At 41.7% G+C, this 23888-nt stretch overlaps 1 protein-coding gene across 1 annotated transcript in view; it reads left to right on the top strand.

Moving 5' to 3' along the window:
- Positions 1–310: 310 nt before the first annotated feature.
- Positions 311–23888, top strand: part of LOC148221687 (uncharacterized) — a 51256-nt gene continuing 27678 nt past the window's right edge. Inside the window, exon 1 of the mRNA XM_088175728.1 lies at positions 311–492. Coding sequence (XP_088031854.1) covers positions 311–492 — 182 coding nt within the window. The remainder of the gene's footprint in view (positions 493–23888) is intronic.

Genomic DNA, 23888 nt, shown 5'->3' with positions numbered 1-23888 from the left:
GCAAGCAAGAGCCTCGACCCCTGAGTATCCTCAACAAGCCCTGGAGGTTATCACTTTTACTCCTGGAAAGGGATAAAGAAAAGCTCAGAGCGCGCGAAACTCGAACTAAGCACGATGAAAACGTCCCTGTTATTTCAAAACGTTGTTCCCATATGTTCAGGAAACAGGCTGTATAAAAAAAAAAAAACACCTGCTTGAGTAGGTGCGGTGGGGATGGGGGGCAGCGAAGCCTTTCTGCTCACAGGTGATGCTGCGCGGATGCTGCGGATGCCGGAGGAGGGAGCGGAGGCTCGGGGCAATGCTCGGGGCGATGCTCGGGTCCCCGCGGGGCCGGGGCGGACATCTAGCGGTGGCACGGCTGCTTACAGGGCATTCATTTCACTGCTGCCCGTGCGAGCTCTTCCTTCCCCGCATCCCCAGACTCATCCGCATCCCTCCCCATCCCGCCACCTTTCCTTTCGGGACGGAGCGCCGAGGCTCCTCGGGAAAGCGGCAAGGAAATTTCATTTATATCCTCCTAACCTGGCTCTCAGTTACTCCACATCATTATTTCTTTCATGCTTGCTGCGCTGTAGCGTTTGATTTTTTATTTTTTTTTTTTAACAAATTTAAGCAGAGATTTTAATTGAACTCATTTCCCAAAGGAGTACAGAGGGCTGCTGTCACCTTCCCGAGGTATCCTGCCTTTAACGGGACTTCTTCAGCCTCCTTGAGGATGTGTGTAAATACATTGCTGAGAATTAGCATAGAACACAGTAATAGAAAATACTCAGTATCCCTGTAAGCCTCAAGTTAAGGAATGCACTAGTCCAGGCCCAAAAGGAGGCTGAGCAATAATTGCATGCAATGGGGCAATTGTGGTTTAGGTTGTGCCCTGCTCATGTTAAATCTTGAGGATGCAGGGAAAACATCCCACAAATCTTAGATTCCCTTCCATCTCCCCTCTCTTGCACCAAATTGAGTATTTAAGGCATCCTTCCTTGTGCTTCTTTTTGTCTGTCTGTCTTTCTCAAAATAAAAGGCAGGACCTATCCAGTCAGATGCAGTGAAACAAGAAAATGCTCAGAGATTTTAATACCCTGGAGCTACCCCTCAGCAGATAAAATTACTAAAAATGAAATTTAAAGCACATCTGATTTACCTGTTGTTTGTGTGACTCAAATACCTATGTTTAATTTTGTCTATGGATTGGAAAAAGTTAATTTCAAGCCTTGTTTCTCTTGCTAGCAGCAACAACCTTTTAAACTGAGTATTACTGGTGAACCATATAGAGCTGGTTAAAAAAAAATGCTTTTCAGTTCCACCATGCAGTTGTTCGGACGACAATTATGGCAGCTGAAGTTTAATCATAGTGTTTGATAGCTCATTTTCTCAATGTCAACACGAGGCACTGTTAAAAAAAATGAATTCTTTCATTTGATAAGCTGGCTCCAGAGCACTGGGCTCATTCAATAGGAAAACTCTTTCACAGGGCTGCAGCATGCATGGTTTTTCTCTTTCCTTTTTTTTTTTTTTTTCCCCTTTCCTTTTTTTTTCTCCTTTTTTTTTTTTTTTCTTTTCCCCTGAAAGCCACCCAAGAAGAGATTAATCACAAGGGGGAAACTCAGCTTCACCCTCTAGCTGCAGGTCGCAATTTTTATTTGTATGGAATTGGCTTTTGGAAAGCTGAAGGCTGCCTGAGGGCAGGGACCTGATATAAGAAGAACCTGAGAATGAAGCAGCAGGGATTGATTAGCCTACTTCATATCCCACACTCCATAAGCACACTCCAACCGCAATCTAACACACCGCTGAGCTGAATAGACAAGAGAAATTGGATTCCTTCCTAATATTTAACCTTCAAGTCAGCTCCAACAGTTGTTGATATGTTGTTCTACCAGCAAGTAACAGTCGCTTTTTTATTCCAGCACCCACCCACACACATATATATACAGTTTTATAAGTTATATGCTATATATTTACATATTTTCCATTTTCAATCTGTTTCAGAGCATGGTTTACCTAATCCATTTCAGTAAAAGTTGCAGGGAAGAACAAACTGACCAAACAATTATGCATAAAGCTGTAGTGAGGGAAGGGAGGGAAAGAGAAATAAAAAGTAGAAAAAACTCATTGTCTGTTTCATGTCTTTCAAGGTCTTTTTCACACAGTCATTTTTATTTTACCTGTAATTTTCCCAGTTCATTAATTGTAGGAATAGTCAGGATTGTATCTAGTGATATGGATGCTGCTGGAGGTTTCATTTTAGATTTTTCTGTGTAGATGAGGTGTGCATTTTGGGGAATGTTTGCTCTCACTGGAGTTTGCAATCCTGGCAGAATGCTGGGTGAAATCTGGGCTGTTCAGTGACTCTCACTGGGGTTGCCCAGGACAGGATAGTCCAAGGGAGCAGCCACAACTCCTTGAGCCTTCTGGAAAAGTTCCCCTTTCCAACATGAGGAAAAGCTCAGAACATGAGGCAGAATGGCCAGGAGCTGGTGACTGCAGCAGAGAATTTGTGGCTGTCAGAGAAGGGCTCTGGGAGAGGGGTTCTCTTTAGGAAAGGCTGGTCCTGGGGGATAATCCTGGTCTGCAGACATGCCCACCCCACTTGGCCAGGGCTGGACATGCTGAGCAGCCCCTGGCAAACTCCTGGGGTCACTGGGAGGCTGCCTGGAGCCTTGCTGAGCTCCCCAGCTGCCTTCCCTGTGCTCCATCCCCAGCTCCCCATGGGCTCTGCCTGCCTGGCTCGTGGGCTACCGGCTGCCTTGGCTTCCAAGCCCCCAGGAGGGGAGGGCTGGGCTGCCACCCTCACTCTGCCGTGATCCCCACAAGCTCGTGTGTACACGAGGTGTGACACACTCCCCGTGGGGGTCTCCAAAGGAGAGTGTTCTGAAAATATAAAATATCTGTCCTAGGGAAGATTCACGTTTCTGATTCTTCATTCGTGTTTGGAATGAAGAGAAAATGAGAAATGGGGATTTTTCTCAAAACGGTCATTTAGATTCGTGCTTAGCTGCACAGCTTCTGTCCTTTCTGAGAAACTGAAGTGCCTTTGCAGGGACTCCTGAGAAGGGCTGTGGCAGTAGCAAGGACTCCTCTTGTGTTGCTTGGCTGTCACAGGATGAGGACATGTAGGTAAGAAACACTTGTGGCTTGTCCATCCTGCTTACTACTGTGGCCAGAGAGTACACCAAATTTTCCTTTATTCTGTGTGGAAAGAACCAGTGAGCAGTGATTATGGAGCCTTCCCACCCTGTATAACCAGCTTAGATCTTCTAGAATTGGGCACTGTCATTTTGCAGCTCGTTGTGAAAAAAGGTTGCCTTAATAATACAGTCTATTGGGAGAACATGCTGCTGAAACTGCTGCAAGCAAAGTGAAATTTTCATGTAAACATCTTCAAATATTTTTATGACCCATCAGCTTGAGTTTTATAAGTCAATGTATGAGTGAATACACAAAGCTTCTCTCTTTGTTTGCATATCCTGCCTCTACTGAGTTTTAAATGTTCATGCTATGTGGACAAAATCCAACTCTACATCTGCTTATGGCATATGTAGGCAGCATCATCTCCAAGATTTTTTTTTTCAAGTCTAGTTGAGCTCAGTAGCTTTTGTGAAAAAGAACTCTCAAGACTTGAGCTAGCTTCCCTGTACCCTGATTTTCCTTACAGGCTTGGGATCCTCTGGATTTCTTGATATTTCACGTTCAAAATAGGACAGCAGAAACAACTATCCCCCCCGTAAGAAAAGAGACACACATTTCACCCCCCAGTGACAGCCCAGATGATAATTATGTCCATGTCCCCACGACCACAGTGATGTGACTTTCCAACCTGTGCATCTGGAGACTTTAACTCACAAAATAAAACCATGTCCTGGGGAAAAAAGTAATATAAGTGAAACAATAAGGGCTATTCAGTAACTTAGGCTGGCATTAATGAGGGCATTAATGAGTCTGCTGGTCAATGAGCACCTGCTTCCCAGGGGATCCTGGATAAATCATAGAATTATTGCATTGTTTGGGTTGGAAAGGACCTGAAATATCTCATTTTAACCCCCCTGCCATGGACAGGGACACTTTTCAGTATCCCAGGCTGCTCAGAGCTCCATCCAGCCTGGCCAGGGATGGGGCAGCCACGGCTGCTCTGGGCAGCCTGTGCCAGTGCCCCATCACCCTCACAGGGAAGAATTTCCTCCTGATATCTAAATCTCACAAGCCTCTCATAAGACAGCATTTCCTTCTGTGTGAGTTCAGCATTTAGTCTACAAAATCTATGGCTCTGTCAAGTGGGCTCTATCCCAAGTGTCTGTCCCAGCTCTTATCTCTCTGGAGTTTGAACTGATGCTTTAACACAAAATTTTACCCTAACTTTTTTTACCACTGGTAGGAACATACTGAAACTATTGTACAAAGCCAGGCCTTGCTCACCAATTTGATTATTTCTGTTACTTATTAAGAAAGAAAAGGAGTGCAGTAAAGGCAAAATGAGTTTTAAGATATTTTTGTGACACAGCATTTGACAAGTGACAGAGCACTACAGCCTTCATGATGGAAAATAGAGATTTAGCAGCCTCAAAAAATTGTGGGAACAAGCTGATTTGATCATTGTGTTTGTAAAATTATCATTATGTTACATTTTTATGAGGCTGAAGTGATTACATGAGATATAAAGTGTTTGGTTGCAAGGAAGCACTGGGACTATATCCTGAGAAGTTACTTTGACATAGTTAGATATTTTCATTTGTTGGAATTTTTGCTTTGTCTGAAATTTTGACTGTTCTGACGTGGGACTTTGCTGAGGGATTGAAGCTGTGGCCTTTCATCTGCTCCAGTGATATGGGCTGTGATTCACAGGGGCAGTGATGGCAATAAACAAAGCAATTCCCTTCCCTGTGCACTGGAAGAAGCTTTGCCATTGCATTGGCTTTTTAAATGCCCTCATTTCGTGCGTGTGTGTGGTTTTATATATTTTATATTGTACACATTTTATATGTTAGTCTCTCTCTGCCTTGATTCTGCACATCCACAATGCTGCTGCAACCAATAATTCCCTGGGCTGTGTTAGCCATACCTGCCAGGTAATTTGGGATCCTTCCCCTGCGAGCATGCTTTCCTGATGGCAAGTACCTAAGGCTGCAGGTTATGGAGAAAAGCCATTTTTTTTAAGCTGAAACATAAATATGTGTTAGTGTGGTGTCCCCAGCACGGTGACAATGAGGGGGAGTGAGAGTGCTCCAGGTGGGCAGCAGAAGGAGAATTCCTCCTGAAGTGCTTGAGAGACATTTCAAACACTTCCCCTTTTTTGATATATATTGCTATTAAGGTGCTGGTTGCAAATTTTGTAACTAATAGTCTCGCCTGGTATTTCTAACAACTTAATGAGTGCTGTGACAAATGTAAATAGCGTTTCAGTAACAGGAGTTTCCAGTTTGTATTAAAATGGAAGAAGGCCTTTAGTAAGACATAGCTCCTGCTGGGCTGAGTGCTGTAAAACCTCATTTGAGCCCGTGCCTGTACCTGGGAGCTCAGAGCCCAAAGAGGCGAGAAGGATTTCTGTCTTCATTTTTATAAATGAGAAACTGAGGCAAACGAGTCATGAAGTGCCGTGTCCAGATTGCATGGAGAGGATGTAATAGAGCCAGAAAATGCATTGTGCTATCTTCCTGTCAAAGAGATGTGTTGCTTTCCTGACCTCACTGTTATGGAAACCTTGCGTGAGGTGAGTAGCCTTTCAAGAGTGGGATGCCAGGCTGTATTTCTTTTTCCCCAAAATAAATTTGTCCGTGCCACTAGAAGCTCACAGGTAATCAGGAAATATTGCTTTCCAAAGAGACGAGATGCTTATCAGGTGGCAGAGCTGCATAGGGTGGCCAGTGCTGGAGAGGTGAGGGTGGGCAAGCAGCAGCTCCTGCCCTTGGAAAAGCCCCTTTTTGGTCACTGTGAGTCCCCTGTGCCATCACTCCCTCAGCACCAGCCAAAATTCCTCTGCTTGCCATCCCCAGCCCTGCTCGTGCCTGCTTTCAGCCCTGCTGTCACAAGCAATGAAATTGTTGTATTCACACTATTGCCTGAATTAAGCACATCACCTTCCGGGGGGGGAAAAATAAAGTATAAAAGGAGACTTAGGTCGAATTTACCACAGGAAGATATAAAAAATAAATGCAAGTAGAGGGGAAATGAGAAATGCATAAGGAAAAAAAAGTAATAGCAATTAGATGAAGTGACAAAAATGCTGGGTTTAGCTGAAGGAAGCCTTATCTGAAGAAACATCCAACTGTTGGCCCTAATCTCATCAACTCCCAGACCTTAATGCTGGTAAAATCCCATGGTGGGGCTGAGCCCTGTTGAACACAGGCTACAGCTTGGCCAGGGCAACTTTCTCTGCTGGTAATAAAATGCTCTATGAAGTAATTCAGTAATTCTAAAATGCTCCATTTATGATTTTGCAAAAATTGCCATTCTCTTCTGTGTTTCTGACTAACTTGAGAGGATTTAGGCATAGTGTTAGTAATGCCACTTCTGTGGAAAAGCCATAAGCATGAAGAAAAACAGAAATAGGAAATAATGAGGAGAACTCTGTGTAAAGCAGGAGAATTCTCCAGGTGCTCTGGAGAATGTTTTATTGGACATGATTATTTTCTGTGCTGCTTATTCAATCACAGCACCATCTCCATCCTCCTTTTCCTCAGCTCCTCTGCAGTCACTGTCACTTCATGTGATGCACAATGGAAATAGATACACATTTGTTCACCCTGACCCAAAATCAAGCTTTGTGGCACCTCTGTCCCCTGGCTGTTGTTCCATGTGTGGTGCCAGCATTCAGGTTCAGCATGTGAGCAGTGCACTGCCTCCAGCAAAGAGTGGGTTTGTTCAGTCACAGCCTGCTGGCCCTGCTGGTTGCCACCATGGCAAATGTGGCCTTTGTGCTGCACACCTCACCAAAGGATGGGATCTGGTCTCTTTTTGTTTCATTGCACCCCCTGATTCATTATTCCTTTTGGGTTTCCCATCTCTCCATGGAATCTTTTCTTCAAAGGTTCTGCTTCTTCGTGGGGCCTTTTGGTCTTCTCCATCTATATCCTCATCCACACAGATTCCCACAATGACTTACTCTTCATTTACTTTTATCCTATTTTTTTAGCACCTACCTATTCACAGGTGCTCGATTCTCTCCTTTTTATACAATCCCATCCCACAGATGATGCAGAGTACTTGACCCACAACATCTTTATTTAGTTTGAATTCAATAGTTCTTCCCAACGAAAGCAACCTCAAAATATTTGCTGCTTTTTCACACTGATTTTTTTTTTTTGTAAGTTCTCTTGCCAAGACACATCTTTTTGATGGGCTCAATTTCTTTACACCTCTTTCCAGCCAAACTAGCATAATTTTCCCTTTGAGATGAGCAGTTTCTCTGTGTCCACTCATTCCACCTGACTTCTGGTTGCTGATGAAATCTGAAAGTAAGCTCTGCTGGACAGCAGCTCATCTATTTTACCAGACACACAGATTGTGTTCCTTTGCATATTATACTTTAGAATGTAACCTACTTGAGGGATCTTTAGACCATGTGCCAAATAATGGTTACATTACACTACAATTACATATCCACACTTTGAAGAAAATGCTGTTTCTGTTGTGACACTGTTTTCATCCAGTCTAATGGGTTTTATTCCCTAGGAAAGTAAAAGATCAGAATGCTTCTATTAACCTTGCTCTCCTAAATGTTTGAGTAGTTAAATTCTAGGTCATTATATTGATTCACAAGGCAACAAGTAAATTCTGTGGTTGGTAAGTATTTGCCAGTTGACTAGGCTTTATCCAATTCCATCTTGCTCCTGCAGCAGCATAATATTTCCATTGCAGTCAGCTTATGGGTGCAAATGATCCCATCTGCATCTTGATTTATTCCTTACTAGTTGGAAATATGCAGTGTCAAGTATTCAGTGAATTTTGCTAGGTCCTAATGAGGATTCAGTGTAACAGGATTTTCTCCAGCTTCAGTCTTGTAGAAAAGTTTTTCTGCATATCTGTCTTTTCAAATCAAAAAAAAAAAAAGATACAGTGTGCTGGTATATAGTGCATTTTACTTCCAATAAAGTTTTAGGCTATGCTAAAGAAAAAGAGAACTGTGCACTTCAGTCTTACCACTGATACCACTGTGGTATTGACAAGAAGCAGAAAAAGATGGTTGGGAAGGTGAGGATTAACTCCTGGGTCTGGCTGAGAAGATGGAAAGAAGGGGTTTTAAGGCCTGCTAAGTCTCTTGAAACAGAAGATCAGTAAAAAACAAAGGGTCAATAGCAGAATTTAGGGCTCAAAAAGGCTGCCCTGAGTTGCTCAGTGCACAACAACCCATATATTTAAGAGGTTTGCTAGACTAGTGTTACTAGAACATATTGTTTTCTTGCCTAAATCCTTTCTTTTCTGACTTATATGTGTTGGAGAGGAAGTGAATAGCACCTTTTTTTTATGGCACTGAAAGGCTCTGTCTGGATTGATAGGAACCACAGCAGTTTCGTGGTTCACAGGGACTTTTTTTGTGATGGCAGAGTCTGTCCTTGACCACATTATTCACTCATCCAGGCGTTTGTCAGTCCAGGTGTTTCAGAACTGGTCCTGCTGCTTGTTTAAGAGTGAGGTGCCAAAAGGTGCAGTTGCTGTTATGAAAAGATATCCACTCGGTTGCTGAGTTAAAATCAGATTGTCACTGATTTAAAAATCTGATAGGGCTGTCCATCACACTAAAACGTGATAATGGTTCCTGTAAAGTTGGTAATCCTTGTGCTTATGCAGTGTTATGTGGTAATGCTCCTGACCAGTGTAAGCACAGAGATTTGGTTATTATGTAGAGGAGTTATAATAAGAAATATGACTGCAAAAGCAAAGCAGTCAGTTGAAATTGGTCTATAATTAAATGCTTAGAAAATTCTGTGCTTAGCTCATTTTAAAATCAAGTGCTTCTTTGTAGCAATTTCCTTTCTTTAATTACAATTTCCTGTCTAGTTTGACATTTACAATGCAATCTTGGGGGACATGTTTGTGATTTATTATTCTTGCTCCTATCAGGATATCACTCGGCAGAAATGAGTTTATAAAATAAGAGCTCAAATTATTATGGCCTTTGACCAATAAAGCTGGCTCATAATTTCAGGCCTGAGAAAAGATTAATATTTTTGACAATCAAATGCAGAATTACCAATGGGGGACAATTTTGAAAACTATTTCAATTTTCTGAAACATTGTACATTTTTAATAAGGAATATATAACTGGTTATATATCGGAGCACAGGCTTAAGAGTAGAAAGAGCAATAGTGAATTGTAAAGCAAACCTGAAAGGAAGACTTGAACATCTAACATTGTTTAGCCTCTTCTGAATGAAATTGAAACTGCTAAATCAACACTACTTGAAAATTACCTAATGGAAGAGATATAAAAGCTCAGACAAGTTCACAGCAATGCACTCTCCCTTTTCTTTAGCATTCCTGACTCCATAGGCTAATTTGTCTAGAGGAGCCAGGAGAAATTTTTCTGGTTTTGGTTGGTTTTATTTTTTTTTCAAATCTTACCGAATACATTTTTTTTCTTGGTTATTATTTTTCTTTTGGGGTTTCATTTAGAGAAACAGATGCCCCTGCTAAACTGCATAAACATGATCTATTCGGCTGTCACTGCTTTTCCAATGACTTTCTTTGTCCCTGATTCAGGAAAATGTCATTGTTCAGGACAACACAGAAGTCAAAATGAATTCTCCGTGACTTGTGCAAATGTTCAAAGTTAAATGTGAACTTGTCTGTAACACAAAGTAGGCACCCTGCCTTGTGTGTTGGGAGGAGTGAGTTCTCAAAAACTCTATCCAAAGTGGTAGGTGTGTTTTTAGTGTTAATTTGATGTAATGTCAAAATGGATGGCCTATAAAATTATATTGAAGGAGAGAGAAATGGTATTGGCAGGGAAGAAGATCTGTATCTTTGGAGATCTTTAAAACAGCTCGTGTACACATTGCTAGGAGGTGCAAATGCTTAGCACCTCTCAAAGTCAGGCTGCTTTTATTTAGATGCCAGCATATAGAGTTAAGAGCCTATTTTTAAGTACTGTGAATTAAAATCATTATTTTAAAGAATCTGTCCTCCCTCATGCCCGAGAGGATGAGAAAACACGGTATTATTCCTCGGTTTAAGTAAGGCAAGAGTGAGAAGGTGGCAGGGCTCTGGCTCCAAGCAGCTCCTGGGACAAGGGCAGGGCTGGCAGTCCTGGCACAGCATTTCCCACCTCAGCTGCCTGCCCTGCACTCACAGGCTGTGAGCACATCAAACTTCTGTCCTCTCCAAGCAAGCAGCATTATTCCATGGCATGTGTTTTACTGCAGGCTTGGGATTAAATGAATGTCCAGGCATCCCTTTCCTTGGGCACCTGTCTGCAGTTCTAATGGGGAGGAAGTGCTGTGGAAATTGGATGCACCCATGGAGAGGTGGCCATGAGCACCTGGACTGCTCCCCTGAGCAGGACACCTGGCAGGGATGAGGGGCTGCTGGCTTCCCAGAGAAAACACTCCAGGAAAGCCCATGGGCTGGTTCAAACACCTGAGCTCTGAGGTGGGCAAAAGGAAGGTTAAACCTATGGAACTGCATGGTTTGCTTAGAAAATTATCTGAGCAGTTCTGAAAAGTAATAAATATGGTGCCAGGAGTCAATACTTGCCAGAAAGGAGGAAAGTTCAGTGAGTGATGAGACCAATATACCTTCATGATCCAGTGTCAAACAAAGTGGAATTTTGATGGCTGGTTATGTTTGACTTTGGCCTGTGACCAGTAATGATGACCAGAGAACCATTTTCTCCAGCTACTTCCATTGCTTAATTATTTTCTCACAGAGCTACCTCAGAAAGGAGAAGGATTTGTTAACCTGTCATCTTTACATCTTGATATTGAGATAGAAAATAATCAAGAATTCCATTCTATCTAGTCTGGAAAGGCACATGTTATGAACTCAAATATCTTCTGGCTATGAAAAAGGTTTTATGCAATCATAAAACAGCAGAGTTTACATAGGAGCTGCACATGCCAGTGCACACCTGCCAAAAGTCTCCATTCACTCAAACTCTGAGACATAATAGGTCATGCTCTGTCTCCTCTCATTAGACCCTGGCCAGGAGGCCAGTGCTGGCAGTTCAGCACAAAGGCCTTTCTAAACATCTAGAAAAGTTCTCCCTATTGAGTAGGATTTGTGTAGGAAATCCTCAGTGTGTTCTCATTCGACTTGAATTCCTAAACTGAAAGAATTAAATTACCTCTCCAAAAATCTTCTCCCTTTTCTTTGAGGATTATGTTCTACTCTTTAATTCTGGGCTGAGTGAATTCCATACAGAAAGAAAAACATACTTATGAGACGAGGCTCCTCAGCTGATGTGAATCAGCAGAGCATTGCTGGTGTCAGTGAAATCATGCAAGTTTATACATGCTGATTACTTGGCCCTTAACATAACAAGGTTTTCCTAGAGCTGTGTGTTTTGACTCTGTCAAATCTTTCAATCCACATATGGATTATATGTATTTTTCACTTATGCACAGATGTTTTAGGCCATGGATAGAAATAGTCTTTTGGGTGCTGGCAGGATTACTCAGTGCTAATGTTATTCTTTTAAAAGTCATACCAGTTTCAGGCCCAGCCAGTGACAAATACAGCAGCACAGCTTTGCTCAGGAATGTTCCACAGAGAGAAAGAGGAAAATCATTTTTCTGAATGATGATTCCCCCTTGGCATCACCACTGTAAAAACACTGCCATAGATAAATGGGTAATAATTTTGTTGTCCTGAGCCACAAGTGGTAGTTCTTTGGTTGCAGCAAACTCTTCCACTTGGCTTCACTGCAGCTGTAGGTGTCCTGATAGACTGAATTTATAAATATTTGTAGACTTCTCTTCCATTCCTTACCAACCACCTCTCATGTAGCATGTAGAGTTTTTGCTGCCGAAAAAAGAAATGGTGCAAATATCTCAAGGTACTGATTCCTTTTTGGTATGAATGTTCCCTTGTCTATGGAAAACAGATGTAAAAACAGTTTGGTGGGAAAACAGGCATTCTGCTGTTGTTTCAACCTTAGCCTAGGATGCCTTCAGCAACTGTGATATATTAGGAGAACAAGATTTTTAACACAAGGTACTTTGAAAATCCTCTCTTAACTTCTTTATTCATGGGCCTATTTGAAAATAGCCTTGTTTCCAGAAATATGAAGAAACCATCACTACTCCTTATTTACACCTGGATCTTCAGAATTAGGCCTTCTCTCCCAAGTGGAACCTTAAAAATTCCTGTGAAGGCACACTCTGTGGTCTGAGAACTTGGCTTTGTTTGTGTTCTTAACAGTAGAACAAGCCACATCATCTTGCCTGGACACAACACTGATTAATTCCAACTCCTGAAGAGAATCAAAGCATCAAACATTACCTTCTCAGGGTGTCTCTTGGGTGTGAGCCCAAACAACAGAGCTGGTCCTCTTCTCCCATTGATCACACATGAAATGTATCTCATCTGCCTCTCCTTGAAATCCGTGGGGGTTCTGTCATTAAGTCCACAGAAAGCCCACGGTTTATTATTTGTAATATATTTCTTATTTGTTCAACCCGAGCACTCCTTTTGGTGTTTTCCGGGTAAGCAGAAAGTTCAAGGGGGAACCTGGTTCCAAAGGTTTTTATCCTGGATTCCAACAGCTTCTGATTCCAACACCAGTTGGAGTTCAGAGCTAAGTTCAGCTTCCCTGCTTCTCTGTTTTGACTCTGCCCAGCAATGAAGAAATGCAGCAAGCAGCAGCACTTCAGCTCTGTGAATTTTTGCACGTTTCTCTATTTCCTAATGTTTGTTTGGATTTCACATACTGCCCAGGCAAAATTAATTGCTTGCACATTTCTGAAAATTTAGTCCAATGATCTCTTTTTCTATTTCCTGGGGTATGCTTTTGGCTGCCAAAAATAACTCCGAGAGACAGGTTACATGGAAGCTGGGATTATCCATGGAAAGTAATAGTAGTACTCTCATGCACAAAGAATGAGCAGGCTGCTGCCTGTAATATGTTTAAAGGGTCAACAGAAATCTATAAGTGGTCAAGAAACAAGACAAACATCGGCCACCAGTCTGATGGGAAAAGCAACATCCATTAAGTCCATTAAATTTAACATTGGAATCAATGTTTAAACCACAAGAAGTAATTAGTGTAATTCATATTACAGACCTTTGGATTTTTGAAACCAGGTTTAATTATATTGAAAAATGACAGCTTCATTTTCCTCCTATGGGTAGGTTACTACCATGTTCCCGTTGCTTTTATTAGGGCTGGGTGCCGATATCAGGTTTTTAATGACATTAAGCAAAGTAGTGTTTCAGCCATTTGAGGAACAATAAATCAGGTTAGATTCTTTTTGAATGGAGACAACACAGATCAAGTGGCTTTTAAATAATTTTTCTTCATCACTGAGAAGTGGAGCTGTTCACTGGAAACAGCAGCCCATGGGAAAAAAAATGCAAGTTGTGGAGTGTGGAGTGATATTTGGATTCTCTGGCTCCCTTTGCCTGCATCAATGGACAATTCATGAGCTACTGCTAAGCTCTGGAAAGGTATCTCTGTAATCCTTTGCCAATACAAACTCCACATAACTTTTACAAGGTCTTTCATTAGCAGTCTCAGATTTGAAGAAAGATGGAGTGATACTGCATCCTCTGGACTTAAAACCTTTCAATTGACAGAGATGTTTAAAGGATAGTAAATGTGGCCATGAAGATGCACAAAAATGTTAATTTTAATAACATTTCCATTGCTGGTTTTGAGGAAAGTAAAATGTTTATCTTATTTCTATCTTCTTGATGTGCTTCTACAGACTTTACCTGACTCTTCTTTCTTGAGCCACATACTTTTATTGGTTCTGTTTAATTTGGGGTCTTTCTTTAAGAGCCAAATTTTTGCAGAACTATCAGTAAATGTTAAGCTCATGGAAAACCAGTGGTGGCTTCTCTTCGGGCTTCCATTAATGCAGAAAAAAAAATTGCAAAGAATTGATTTTAAAATAAGTGCTTCTTGGCATGGAACTGTTTTCTGGTTCCACTCTTGGAACTTGGGATAGAAGAAAGAATTTCATATTACTGAGCAATGCAGAGAAATGGGAATATACATGCACAGCCTGAGTTTATAAGTAAAGGTGCTAAAGCCATGAGAGCTTCTGTGTACCTGCAGAGCAATCCAAAGTGTCTGAGTCAGGAGTGTGTGACTGAATGTTGTGTAGGAAACCATCAAGGAGTGGGATAATGACTTGAAATTTCTTGGTCTGTGGCCACTCATTTAAACTGATAGTAAAAGTAAAGTAAGAATTTAGGTAGCTTTAAATTGTTTGAAAATATGAAGCATCCAGCTGCTCCCTACATCAGAGGAAATAAATTTAAAGGGATGAAAATTATGTGATACTTCCTCACAGACACCACAAGGCTTTGGGTCTGGCTGTTCCCTTCCAGCTGTGGAGGGCCAGTCCTGGTGTTTGCAGGTTTGTCTTCAGCACAGTGCAAGGCAGGGATGTGGTGGAGCAGTGAGACCCCAAGGAATGCTCTGCCACGTCTTGGAAAACAAAAGATGAAGCTGCCAAATAAGAACCCAGGAAATTCAGTCGGTATTGCTACAAAGAGCAGGCTGAGCCATGTGCAGGAGGGGCACCATCAACAAACCTTAGTGAGGTTGGCACAGAAGGCCAAGGAAAGTAGAGCAGCAGTAGAAAGAAAGGGAGGCAGATGTGGTATGATGTGGGATCATTTTGTCAGCTCTTTGAGTGAAAAAGCTGTTGAAACTGAGAAGAAAGAGAAGAAAGCTCAGCATCTAGGACTGAGCAGCACTGAAGGACCCTGCACCAACAAGTGAAGACAGCAATTCTCTGTAGCACTCAGGAGCATTTTTCTGACTCTGGGGATTACGAGTGCAAGTACAAGATCTCTTTATAGGGCATGGGAAAAAGAAAGAGGGAAGGAGAAGATTCCAGAGCTGTAGAGAGATTTCCAGCACAGATTAGTCTTTGGGCATGTTGATGCTGTATGGATAGATGTACACTCATCGTGCTCGTGCTATTCACTGAAAAAAAACCCTTCTCATGAGGGATTATTAGCTCAGGCTTGGTGCCAGTGCAATCACATGGCTTCTGTCAGATTGGAGCGTGGGCAGAGCTTGCTCATGGCTGTTTGCAATATGTGGTGTAAACATACCCAAAGAGTAATAGCAGGTGGTAGCAGAGGAGGTGGATAGAAAGGAAGACTTGGAACAAAAGATGCTAAGCTTCATTTGCTGTATGATGAGCCAAATTCATCATTGGTGTAACGCCCTGAAGTCAGTGGAGTTATAATAATAAAATTAGTCCAAGGAATCATATCCGTCCCTGGCAGTCCATGCAGTGCCTTTGATCTGATGAGGTATAAGTCATGGCAGCATCTTGCCTGCTGAACTCACAACATGATGCCTACAGGGTGAAACATTGGGGAAAAAAAACTCACAATGGCACTGGGAAGTCACGAGCTAAATTTTAAATGTACATTTCAGTTTGAGATCCTGGCAGAGTAGCTCTTTTCTTCCTGCATATTTGTCCCAAATGGTAACAATATAATGAAATCTCTGGCCACGCATTCAGTGCTCAAAATGGGATTAATTTCTTTCTGTTTGGCTAGTACAAATAAGTGCACATGAAGAGTTTATGCAATAGCAGAGGGGGTTATTTTGTCTTGGCAATGGTTTTGTCTGGAGCAATGGAAGAAACTGAGGTAACGTGAATATTGTATTTAGCTTTCTTCATCCACAGTAGAAAAAGCAGCATTTCATTTGGCACTCCCTACTTATTAAAGTGCTCTTTTGCATTTCTTCCCAGCTTCAGCTCTGCAACTCCCAAGCAGGCCAAACAGAATTCCTCTCACCTCACTCCTCCTTCCTGAAATAACAACTCCAAGAAAAAGCTAACACAAAAAAAACCCCAAACCAAATATGCCCCAAGAACCAAGCACATCTCTCTCTTTTTCATTATTGAGTGAATGCACTCAGAAGTTCTATTGGTTAAACCATCCTCAGCTGGTTTAACTTTACCTGCCTTGAGTGAGTTCAGTGAGTTCTCAATTTACAATAGCTGAGAATCTGGCCCTTGTTAGAAAAGGGTTTAAATAATGCAGGATCAGCCACCCTTCAGGACTTTGTATTCTCTCTGATGCTGGGATTTGTGGTCTAGGAGGCTGAACTGGCTGCCCAATGGAAGTGATAAGTGGCAAGGAATGGGTGCTCAGGGACTTCTCTGCTGAGCAGCTGCTTCACAGAAGGGCTTTTCCCCTTTAGGCTACCCAAAAGCACATTTTTGGTGTTGTTCCATAAGAGGCATAAGCTCTACTGTCTTTCTCTGCATCTCCAGTCCCTCTTTCTTGTCCTGTAGTGAAGAGGGATGCTGCAGATGGCAGCTTTGCTGTAAGAAATGATACCTGTGCTTGACATCCCACACCTATGGGAACAGAACTGTGCTTGGCACTGGTGCTGCCCCTGTGCCCTTGGCAGAACAGACTCTGCAAGGCCACAGCCAGAGTTCCTTGGAAATATGGATTCTATAGGTATGTTCCCTTGTGGGTTACTCTCTACTCATTCTTCTTGTAGAGCATCAGTAAAGCTGGCTGAGAGAGGTCTCCAAGATATTTAATTCATGCAAATGTGTGAAAAAATATAGAGCCAAAGAAGTCATACACACACAACTCTTTATAACTAAGAGACCTAGAGGCCACATACCTGTCTAATCACAGAGAAATGAAAGATTTAAAAAAAAAAAAGTTTTTTATTATAGTTTTTTACTTCTGTTTATTAAGTCTCTGCTTAAGCAGTTTAAAAAAGCACTGAGGTGCAATTGAACATGTAATGTTCAAGTAATATATCAGATAAAGGTAGTTAAGTTTTTTCTGCTCTTGAAATTTTTCTGAGCAGATCAGAATGTGGTCCTATGCTGGCTTTAGTCAGTCCTTTGTGAACTTTTTTTTCCTATTTTTTCAATCCCACTGGGAAGTAATTGGATGCAAGTAGCCCACACTGAGCAGCATGGCCTCACCACCACTGGGCAGATGGGTTTTGTGTTTGGATGAGTGAGAAAGCAAGTGCATCTGGCTCAAATGTCACCTCTGAATTTCAAATTCCTTTTCTACTAACATCATTCATATCTGAGACTTGGAAATGCATTTTGCACAGTTTATTGTTATTCTGATTTGTATTAGAGTTGTGAGGAGTGATCCCAGAGAAGACAGGACCCATCGTGCTTAATTAATTAAAGTGTAGACCTTGGTAGGTGAAATATATTTGAGTTTATAACAGACAGGTAAAAGAAAAAGAGGAAATGGAAGCACAAAGGGGTAAAAGGACTTGGTCAAGGTCACATCTGTGTAAGTAAAACTTGATCACTCAAATGTTCATGGCAAGTAAATATGAAAGGAGAGCAGTCGGCCAAAGTAAATTCACTTTAAAACCTGAATGAAAATAATCAATAGTATTCACCCACTGTGTCCCAGATGCCTGAATCAATTTGATAACAAACAGTTTGTTCCCTTTTCTTACTTATTTGTAAAGAAGTGGCTTGATTGCCAGTGTGCCTAATTCCAGACATATGCGAATTCCCTAATGGAAATGGAGCTGCACTATTGCATGCCAAGACCGAGGCAGATACTCAGCTCTTTCCTGCTAGATTTCTCCCAGAAGATCTGCAGTCAAATCCCTGTTTAACGACTATCAGAAGAACATATGTGCTGCTTCGTGGATCCACTTTCCACCCCGAGTAAACATGTAACAGGAGCTCGGTTCCCTTGGCCCTGTTTGCAAGCACACACTCCAGGCTTGCTGTAGCTACACGAGCCCAGGGCCACTTGGGTGCTTGCTGGGAGCCACTCCTGCTGTGCCATGTCTTGGTTTGAAAGGCAGGTGTCTGCTAAGAAAGGCAGGAGCCTCTCTTGAAATGGATAATGTGAACCCCCTCCCTCTGAATTATTATGGTTTTGATATTAAGGGATTCTCAGGCAAAGGTATGGGAATAGGAATAACAGTTCTTTACTAGGAAAAATTAAAATAGAAATACAGTATTGCAAAGAAAAAACTCAGAACAATGCCAGAGTGAGAATCCCAGCTGCCCTGTCAGTCAGTCAGGGTTGGTGCAGTCCCATTCCATGGTGGCTGCATCCTCCTGCAGTGACAGATGTGGTTCTGCTGGAGCAGGGCTCCTGCACAAGGTGCAGTTTTCCTCCAAAGCTGCAGGGATGATGTGCAAGGCTCTGGTTTTCCTCTGGGATCCAGTGGGAAAAGGCTGCTCTGCTGTTCCAAATCTCAGTTTTTATCTAGGTAGGAAATGCTCGGCTCCTGCCCCTGGCTGGAGCATCTCCCAATGGGATGATGGAATTTGATCAGCCCTGCCCTGGGACTGCATGGCCATGAACAGGAGAGATCTCCCATGGAGACAAGGATCACTGCCCCACCTGGTTTAACAGGTGGTGACAGGACACATACTTTTGGTCACATCCTGCATTGCAACCCAAGACAGGCACCTGGGACTTCTCCCAGGAGAGCAGTCTGTGCCCAGCCCCTCTGCCAGGAGCTGGCTCCATTGGCCAGTGCCTGCTGGAAGAGGCTGGAAGAGGGCTGAGCTCAGCAGGAGCTCTCTGGGCACAAAGAACAGCCAGCCTCCTGTGGAAAATGTGGTGCTGGTGCTTCTGGCCTGTCAGCCCCAGGGGACTCCCCAGGCACAGCAGCTGGGCCCATGGGAGAGGCACAGAGAGCATTTACAGAGACACAGGCACAGATTTCCTATCAGAGCTGCCACAGCCATCCTGCAAGGGGGTCTGCTCTTGCTGTGGCACACACCAGGCTGCAGGGACAAAACCCAAAGGCTCTTCTGGCAATCAGACCATCCTCCAGATCACATGGGGACAGGTACATCAAAAGTGGTGTCTCTTGGCACTGGGGGATAATTAGGACTGTTCTAGAACCCTCCTCCAATAGGCTGTATGTTACCTTACAGCTAACTGATGATTTTATTTTTTATTTCTTTTCCTTTCCTATTAGATCACATTCACCTTTGGGATAGTGAGTTCTGCTTACAGTTTAGCTAAAGTTCTCAAAATGGTCAGTCAATTTCAGATGGGTTTTTTTTCCAAAAGCAACAAGAAACTGAATGTATTTGTACTGTTGGTGGGACAAATACACCTTTCTGGAAGTTATCTATTCTAATCTACCAGCTGAGAGCTGTAAAAATCTCCAGTGCTTGTAATATTGTGAATTCACAATTGCAGGTCATTTGGTCCAAAACATCAGCCATCAGATACTTCCTGCACTTGTCACTATCTGCAGAAGGGTTATTCATTAGGTCTTTGCAAATTTATATTCCATCTTGCTAGATTCCATAGTGTTGCTTTTCCATCCTCTTTGAAAATTAAGTCACCATGTCAGTGATTCATGTGGAAAATAACATGTGCACTTCATCCTCTTTTGGCTGTGTTGCTCAGGTAAACGAACACCCTGTGCTGAAAGCAAACCAATTCATGAAGGTCTGGACTAACACTTGCAGAAATGAGATATTTTTGGTACTAAAACTCCTGGCGAAAAGCCAGCTATAGCCTGAGAAACTTGCTATGCTATGTGTTTGACTTGCATGGGCATCTCCATCATTGAAAGTTCAAAGAAAACTGTTTATTCCTATGCTGTTTCTTCTCTTCAGTGGGGAATGAATAACCTATTCCTTGCTTCATTCACTTTTGTAGCTGCCACTGCTATTGCTGTTTGTTGTAAGAAACCATGGAGTTGCATTTGGAATATTTACTGTGTAATTAAAGGGTATAAAATACTGTCACTATAAGCATTTTCCCTGTTAAACATACATGGTCATAAAATATTAAGGGAAGTTAGATCAATCTATTGAAGATATTCACATACAAAAGTGTTTTTTGTAGGTCACAGGAATTTATAAGAAAACTTACTGCACATTATGGAGCTCTGAGCTCTCTGACCATTTTGTATCCCGGTGGATATAGCAAAAGTATGCTCATCAAGTTACTGGCACACAACTCAATTTTTACATAGAAGAGTAAAACTTGGTGTTAAATAATGCCTAAAAGCAAATAGAAAGCACCTTGTCTCCTTCAGATGGCATCCTCCCAGGAAATGCAAAAAAATCAATACATTATAGTAGCTTATGATCTCATTTAAGTGATTCAACACAACAAAATCTCAATGACATTTCTTTCTTCTGTGACTGTTGACTTGCCTTTTCCCTCTGAAAGGCAGTGCTAGATTTGGATTTTTTCTCATCCTTTCCTTAGGAGCATGCTGTGGAAGGCAGCATGTCCTGGGGAAAAAAACCCATATGGTGTATTGAACTATTTGACATTGTCAGAGATTATCAAAAAATTCCTGAATGCCATGGACTCTATAGCTCTAGTCTGGGGAGGGGAAGACCCGTGCCACACCAGGCTGCCTGGACTATCCCCTGGAACTCATGGGATTCTCTCCTACCACAGATGTCTGTGTTTTCTTCCTAGTCTATCTTATGTTGATTTTTCACAGAACAAAAGCTGTAGTTTCCCTGTTAAATTACCCTATAGCTGCCTTATGCAGGAAGTGTAGATGGCTTATACTTCCCAGTTATACCAAATTTTATGTCTTTGTGAATGGGATTACTGCTTGGGCCTCCAGAAGATGTCATACTTATTTACATTTGAGTTAAGCACTGGTGATCCCCTCCTTATGGCTTCAGTGCAGAAAGGAGGTGGTGGTGGCAGCGAGCAGATAAATCACACAAGACACGCTTCATCTGCCTGATCTCTGCTCTCACTTCTGCCCTTAGAAATAGTGCAATAGTTCAAGTTTATAGCCTTTGTGGATTAGAAAAGCACCCTTATGCTGTTGAAAAGAGAAAATGTCCATAAACAGTGTTATTGACAGTTATTACTGTTATATCACTGAAGACCAGGGCTCATTGTGCTAAGTGCTGTGCAAATGTATTTTAGAGGGCTTCCCTGCTATAAACAGCAATATTTTTGTTAGAAGCAGAAGGTCTTGTTATTCCTGTGACTCTCTTTGCTCTATTTTGCAGCTCAAATAGCACATGGACAGTCATGTCTTAGTAAGAGTCAGAAGAGCCAACTTAAGACAGACGACACATTTCTGTCACATGAGTACTTCTTTCTATCTTCTGTCTCCACCACATTTGGAGTTTTGCTGTCTTTACTCCAGGGAAAATTTGTCACACTCCACGTGTCCAAAAAGAAGCCTCCAGAAGCAAGCAGAGTGAAGAAACATAAACGGGTTGAAACAAAAATTTGAAGGTTTCTTATTTTCAGAACAAAATATATATATGGATCTATAGCTTTTGATCTTTTAGGATAAGTACGTGCTCAGATTGATCTGTGACAGACACATTTGGAAGGCACTACAGAAACAGTGGAATTGGCAGATGTCTGTGATTGAATTCTAATCAGAAAACAGAGTTCTTTACTCTTCCTGTAGTTCTAGTCTGATGATCCAGATTGCCCCTAACCAACAATTACCTAAGGGCAGAAAGATGCTATAAACATCCTAGAGAGATGGTGCTGGAGAGGCCTGAAAGATTAGACATGCTTTCTATCCCTGTTTTTAATTTCTTTTTAATTTCTTTCTTTTTTTTTTTTTTTTAATTGGAACATATTTTCCTTCTCCCCTTCCTTTCTTACACGACTCTATTTACACCTTGCAAACTTTTCACTCTTCAGTTTTAGTAACAGTATTGCTGATTCACTGATCCATTCATGATCCAGGGCTCCTTTCAGTCCTTTCCAGCAATGCTACTGCCTGGCCAATTATTTTATTGTGCTGATGCATCTTTTCCTTTCCCCTCTGACCAGCTCTTATCTCACAACAGTCTCCACGTTTTCTTTGGTGTGTCCTTTTCAAAATGGAGAGTTAATAACTAGGTCAGCTTCAATAAGAAAGGTGAGTGTGGAGTGCTAGTCTGTGCTCAGGAGCCTCCTTGCCCCTTACAGAAAGAATCTCTCACATTTCCTCAAACCTAATCCTCTTTTAATGGCCTTACTTATTAGTTGCTAAGCTGTTTTCTTCTGGAGAGCTAGAAAAGACAGCCCACATAGTAAGATGCTGGTATTTTGTGGTTAGGAACAACATCAGAATGTCTGAATTTATATCTTGCTCTTTTTGGTGGATTAGGACCACTTAGGAAACTTACTCAGTACTATCTGTGTTTAAGAAATGAGAGCCTGGATGAGATTTCTGGCCCTCGAGCAAATTTTCAGAGTGCCCTTGGGTGACTCAGTTGCTTGTCTGTGTCTCAGCTCTCTCTCTGCCAGACTGATGTAATATTCCATGCCTAATATAGGTGCTGAGGAGATAAATTAATGAATGCCTGTGGAGCATGCAGATCATTGATGGGTACCCCTGAGAGACACCAGCAGAAAGCTGGTTGGGAACAGAGGGTGACTTGCCAGGGTGGAGAGTGAGAAAACTCCCAGAAAAGTGGACAGGAGAATGGTAAAAGGAAGCAGGAGAGAGCCTGGAAAAATTAGGGTTGATGTAACAAAAGGCATTCATTACTTGCTTCAGAAACTCTAAAGGAATCTGACATTTGGATGTTCCCTTCAGATTTGGACACTTGGAACGCTTTAATCCATCAAATTTGAGTGGGAAGTCTAAAAGTCTAAAGAAAGACCTCCTGAAAGGCACTTGCATAGAGCACACAGAGAAAAAAATCTAATACAGATTAATTTAAACCCTGAAATTAAATAAGCATTAAACAAGCCCTGAAAAATGCACACAAACATATTCTGGTGAAAAGCTGCATTGTGATCCTTCCTGTATGAATTATAGCACATATACAATAACTGCCATGAATTCTGCAGGGAATGTGAGAATGTAGGCACCTATTCAGATTGGAAGCCATGAAAAAGGAACCTCTAATAACAAGTGGATCCTAACATTTTTTGAAATAACTAAAATAAGAAAGGGACCAGAGGGAGTGAATTGCATAAGGAGTGGAAAATCCTGAACCCATGCTGGCCCGAAAGAAGTATCAGAAAGAAAGAGCTCCTTTAAGTAAAAAACCTCCCAAATTAGACCTTTGTCTGACCAATTCAATGAGAAAGGAACAGGGAATAGTGAAAGTCATTCAAATGTATTCATTAAGTTGCCAGAGAAATGCTTATTAAAGAAACTCTCATCTTGATTCCTTTTTGGAGGAGGAGGAAAAGAAGAAGGAAGGGGGTTTTTTTTATTATTTAACATTAATTCTTCAGAGGCATTCCTCCTATTATTCCTTCTATTTTGACTTGCTGCATTTGAAAAATATGTTGTCTTTTAAATAGATTTATTCCTTTCAACAGCATCTGACATCTTTTGTCAGAAGTTCCTTCATTTTCTCCAGTTTATTTCTTAACATGTATTTGTATAAGTGGCTTCCACTGTATTAATTGATGTGTTTGTGTCTGTTCAGAGCAAATGCATTCTCCTCACAGGGATTTTAACAGGCATTTGTTTAAGTGGGTTTTGCTTTTCTGTGTCTATTTCTGCTTGTTTTTCTGGTAGAGAAGGAGACATTACTAACATGCAGCCGACATAATGAGTCCCATTAACTCCCAGTTCAGCTTGCTTTTTGACCACCTCTCTTTTAATGACTGTACTTTTCTTGACTGCAAAGTTTGGGGAATAGGAAAACTGTTCGCTCTGCTGGATTTTAATACATGTTTACATCCTTCTTTGCAGAACAGCACCGCCTCTCAATTAATGTTACTCTTAGCCTTAAGAAAGCAATTGATAATAAATAAATGCAAGCGTGTGTTGGAAAAGTGTGATGAGAACCAGAATTTTTACAAAGGCTGCTAAGCAATTTTAGAGACGA

Source organism: Sturnus vulgaris, chromosome 18 (genome assembly GCF_052056855.1).
Source record: "Sturnus vulgaris isolate bStuVul1 chromosome 18, bStuVul1.hap1, whole genome shotgun sequence".
Classification (NCBI taxonomy): Eukaryota; Metazoa; Chordata; class Aves; order Passeriformes; family Sturnidae; genus Sturnus; species Sturnus vulgaris.
The sequence above is the reverse complement of the archived record's forward strand: the minus strand, read 5'-3'. Positions and strand labels throughout refer to the sequence as shown.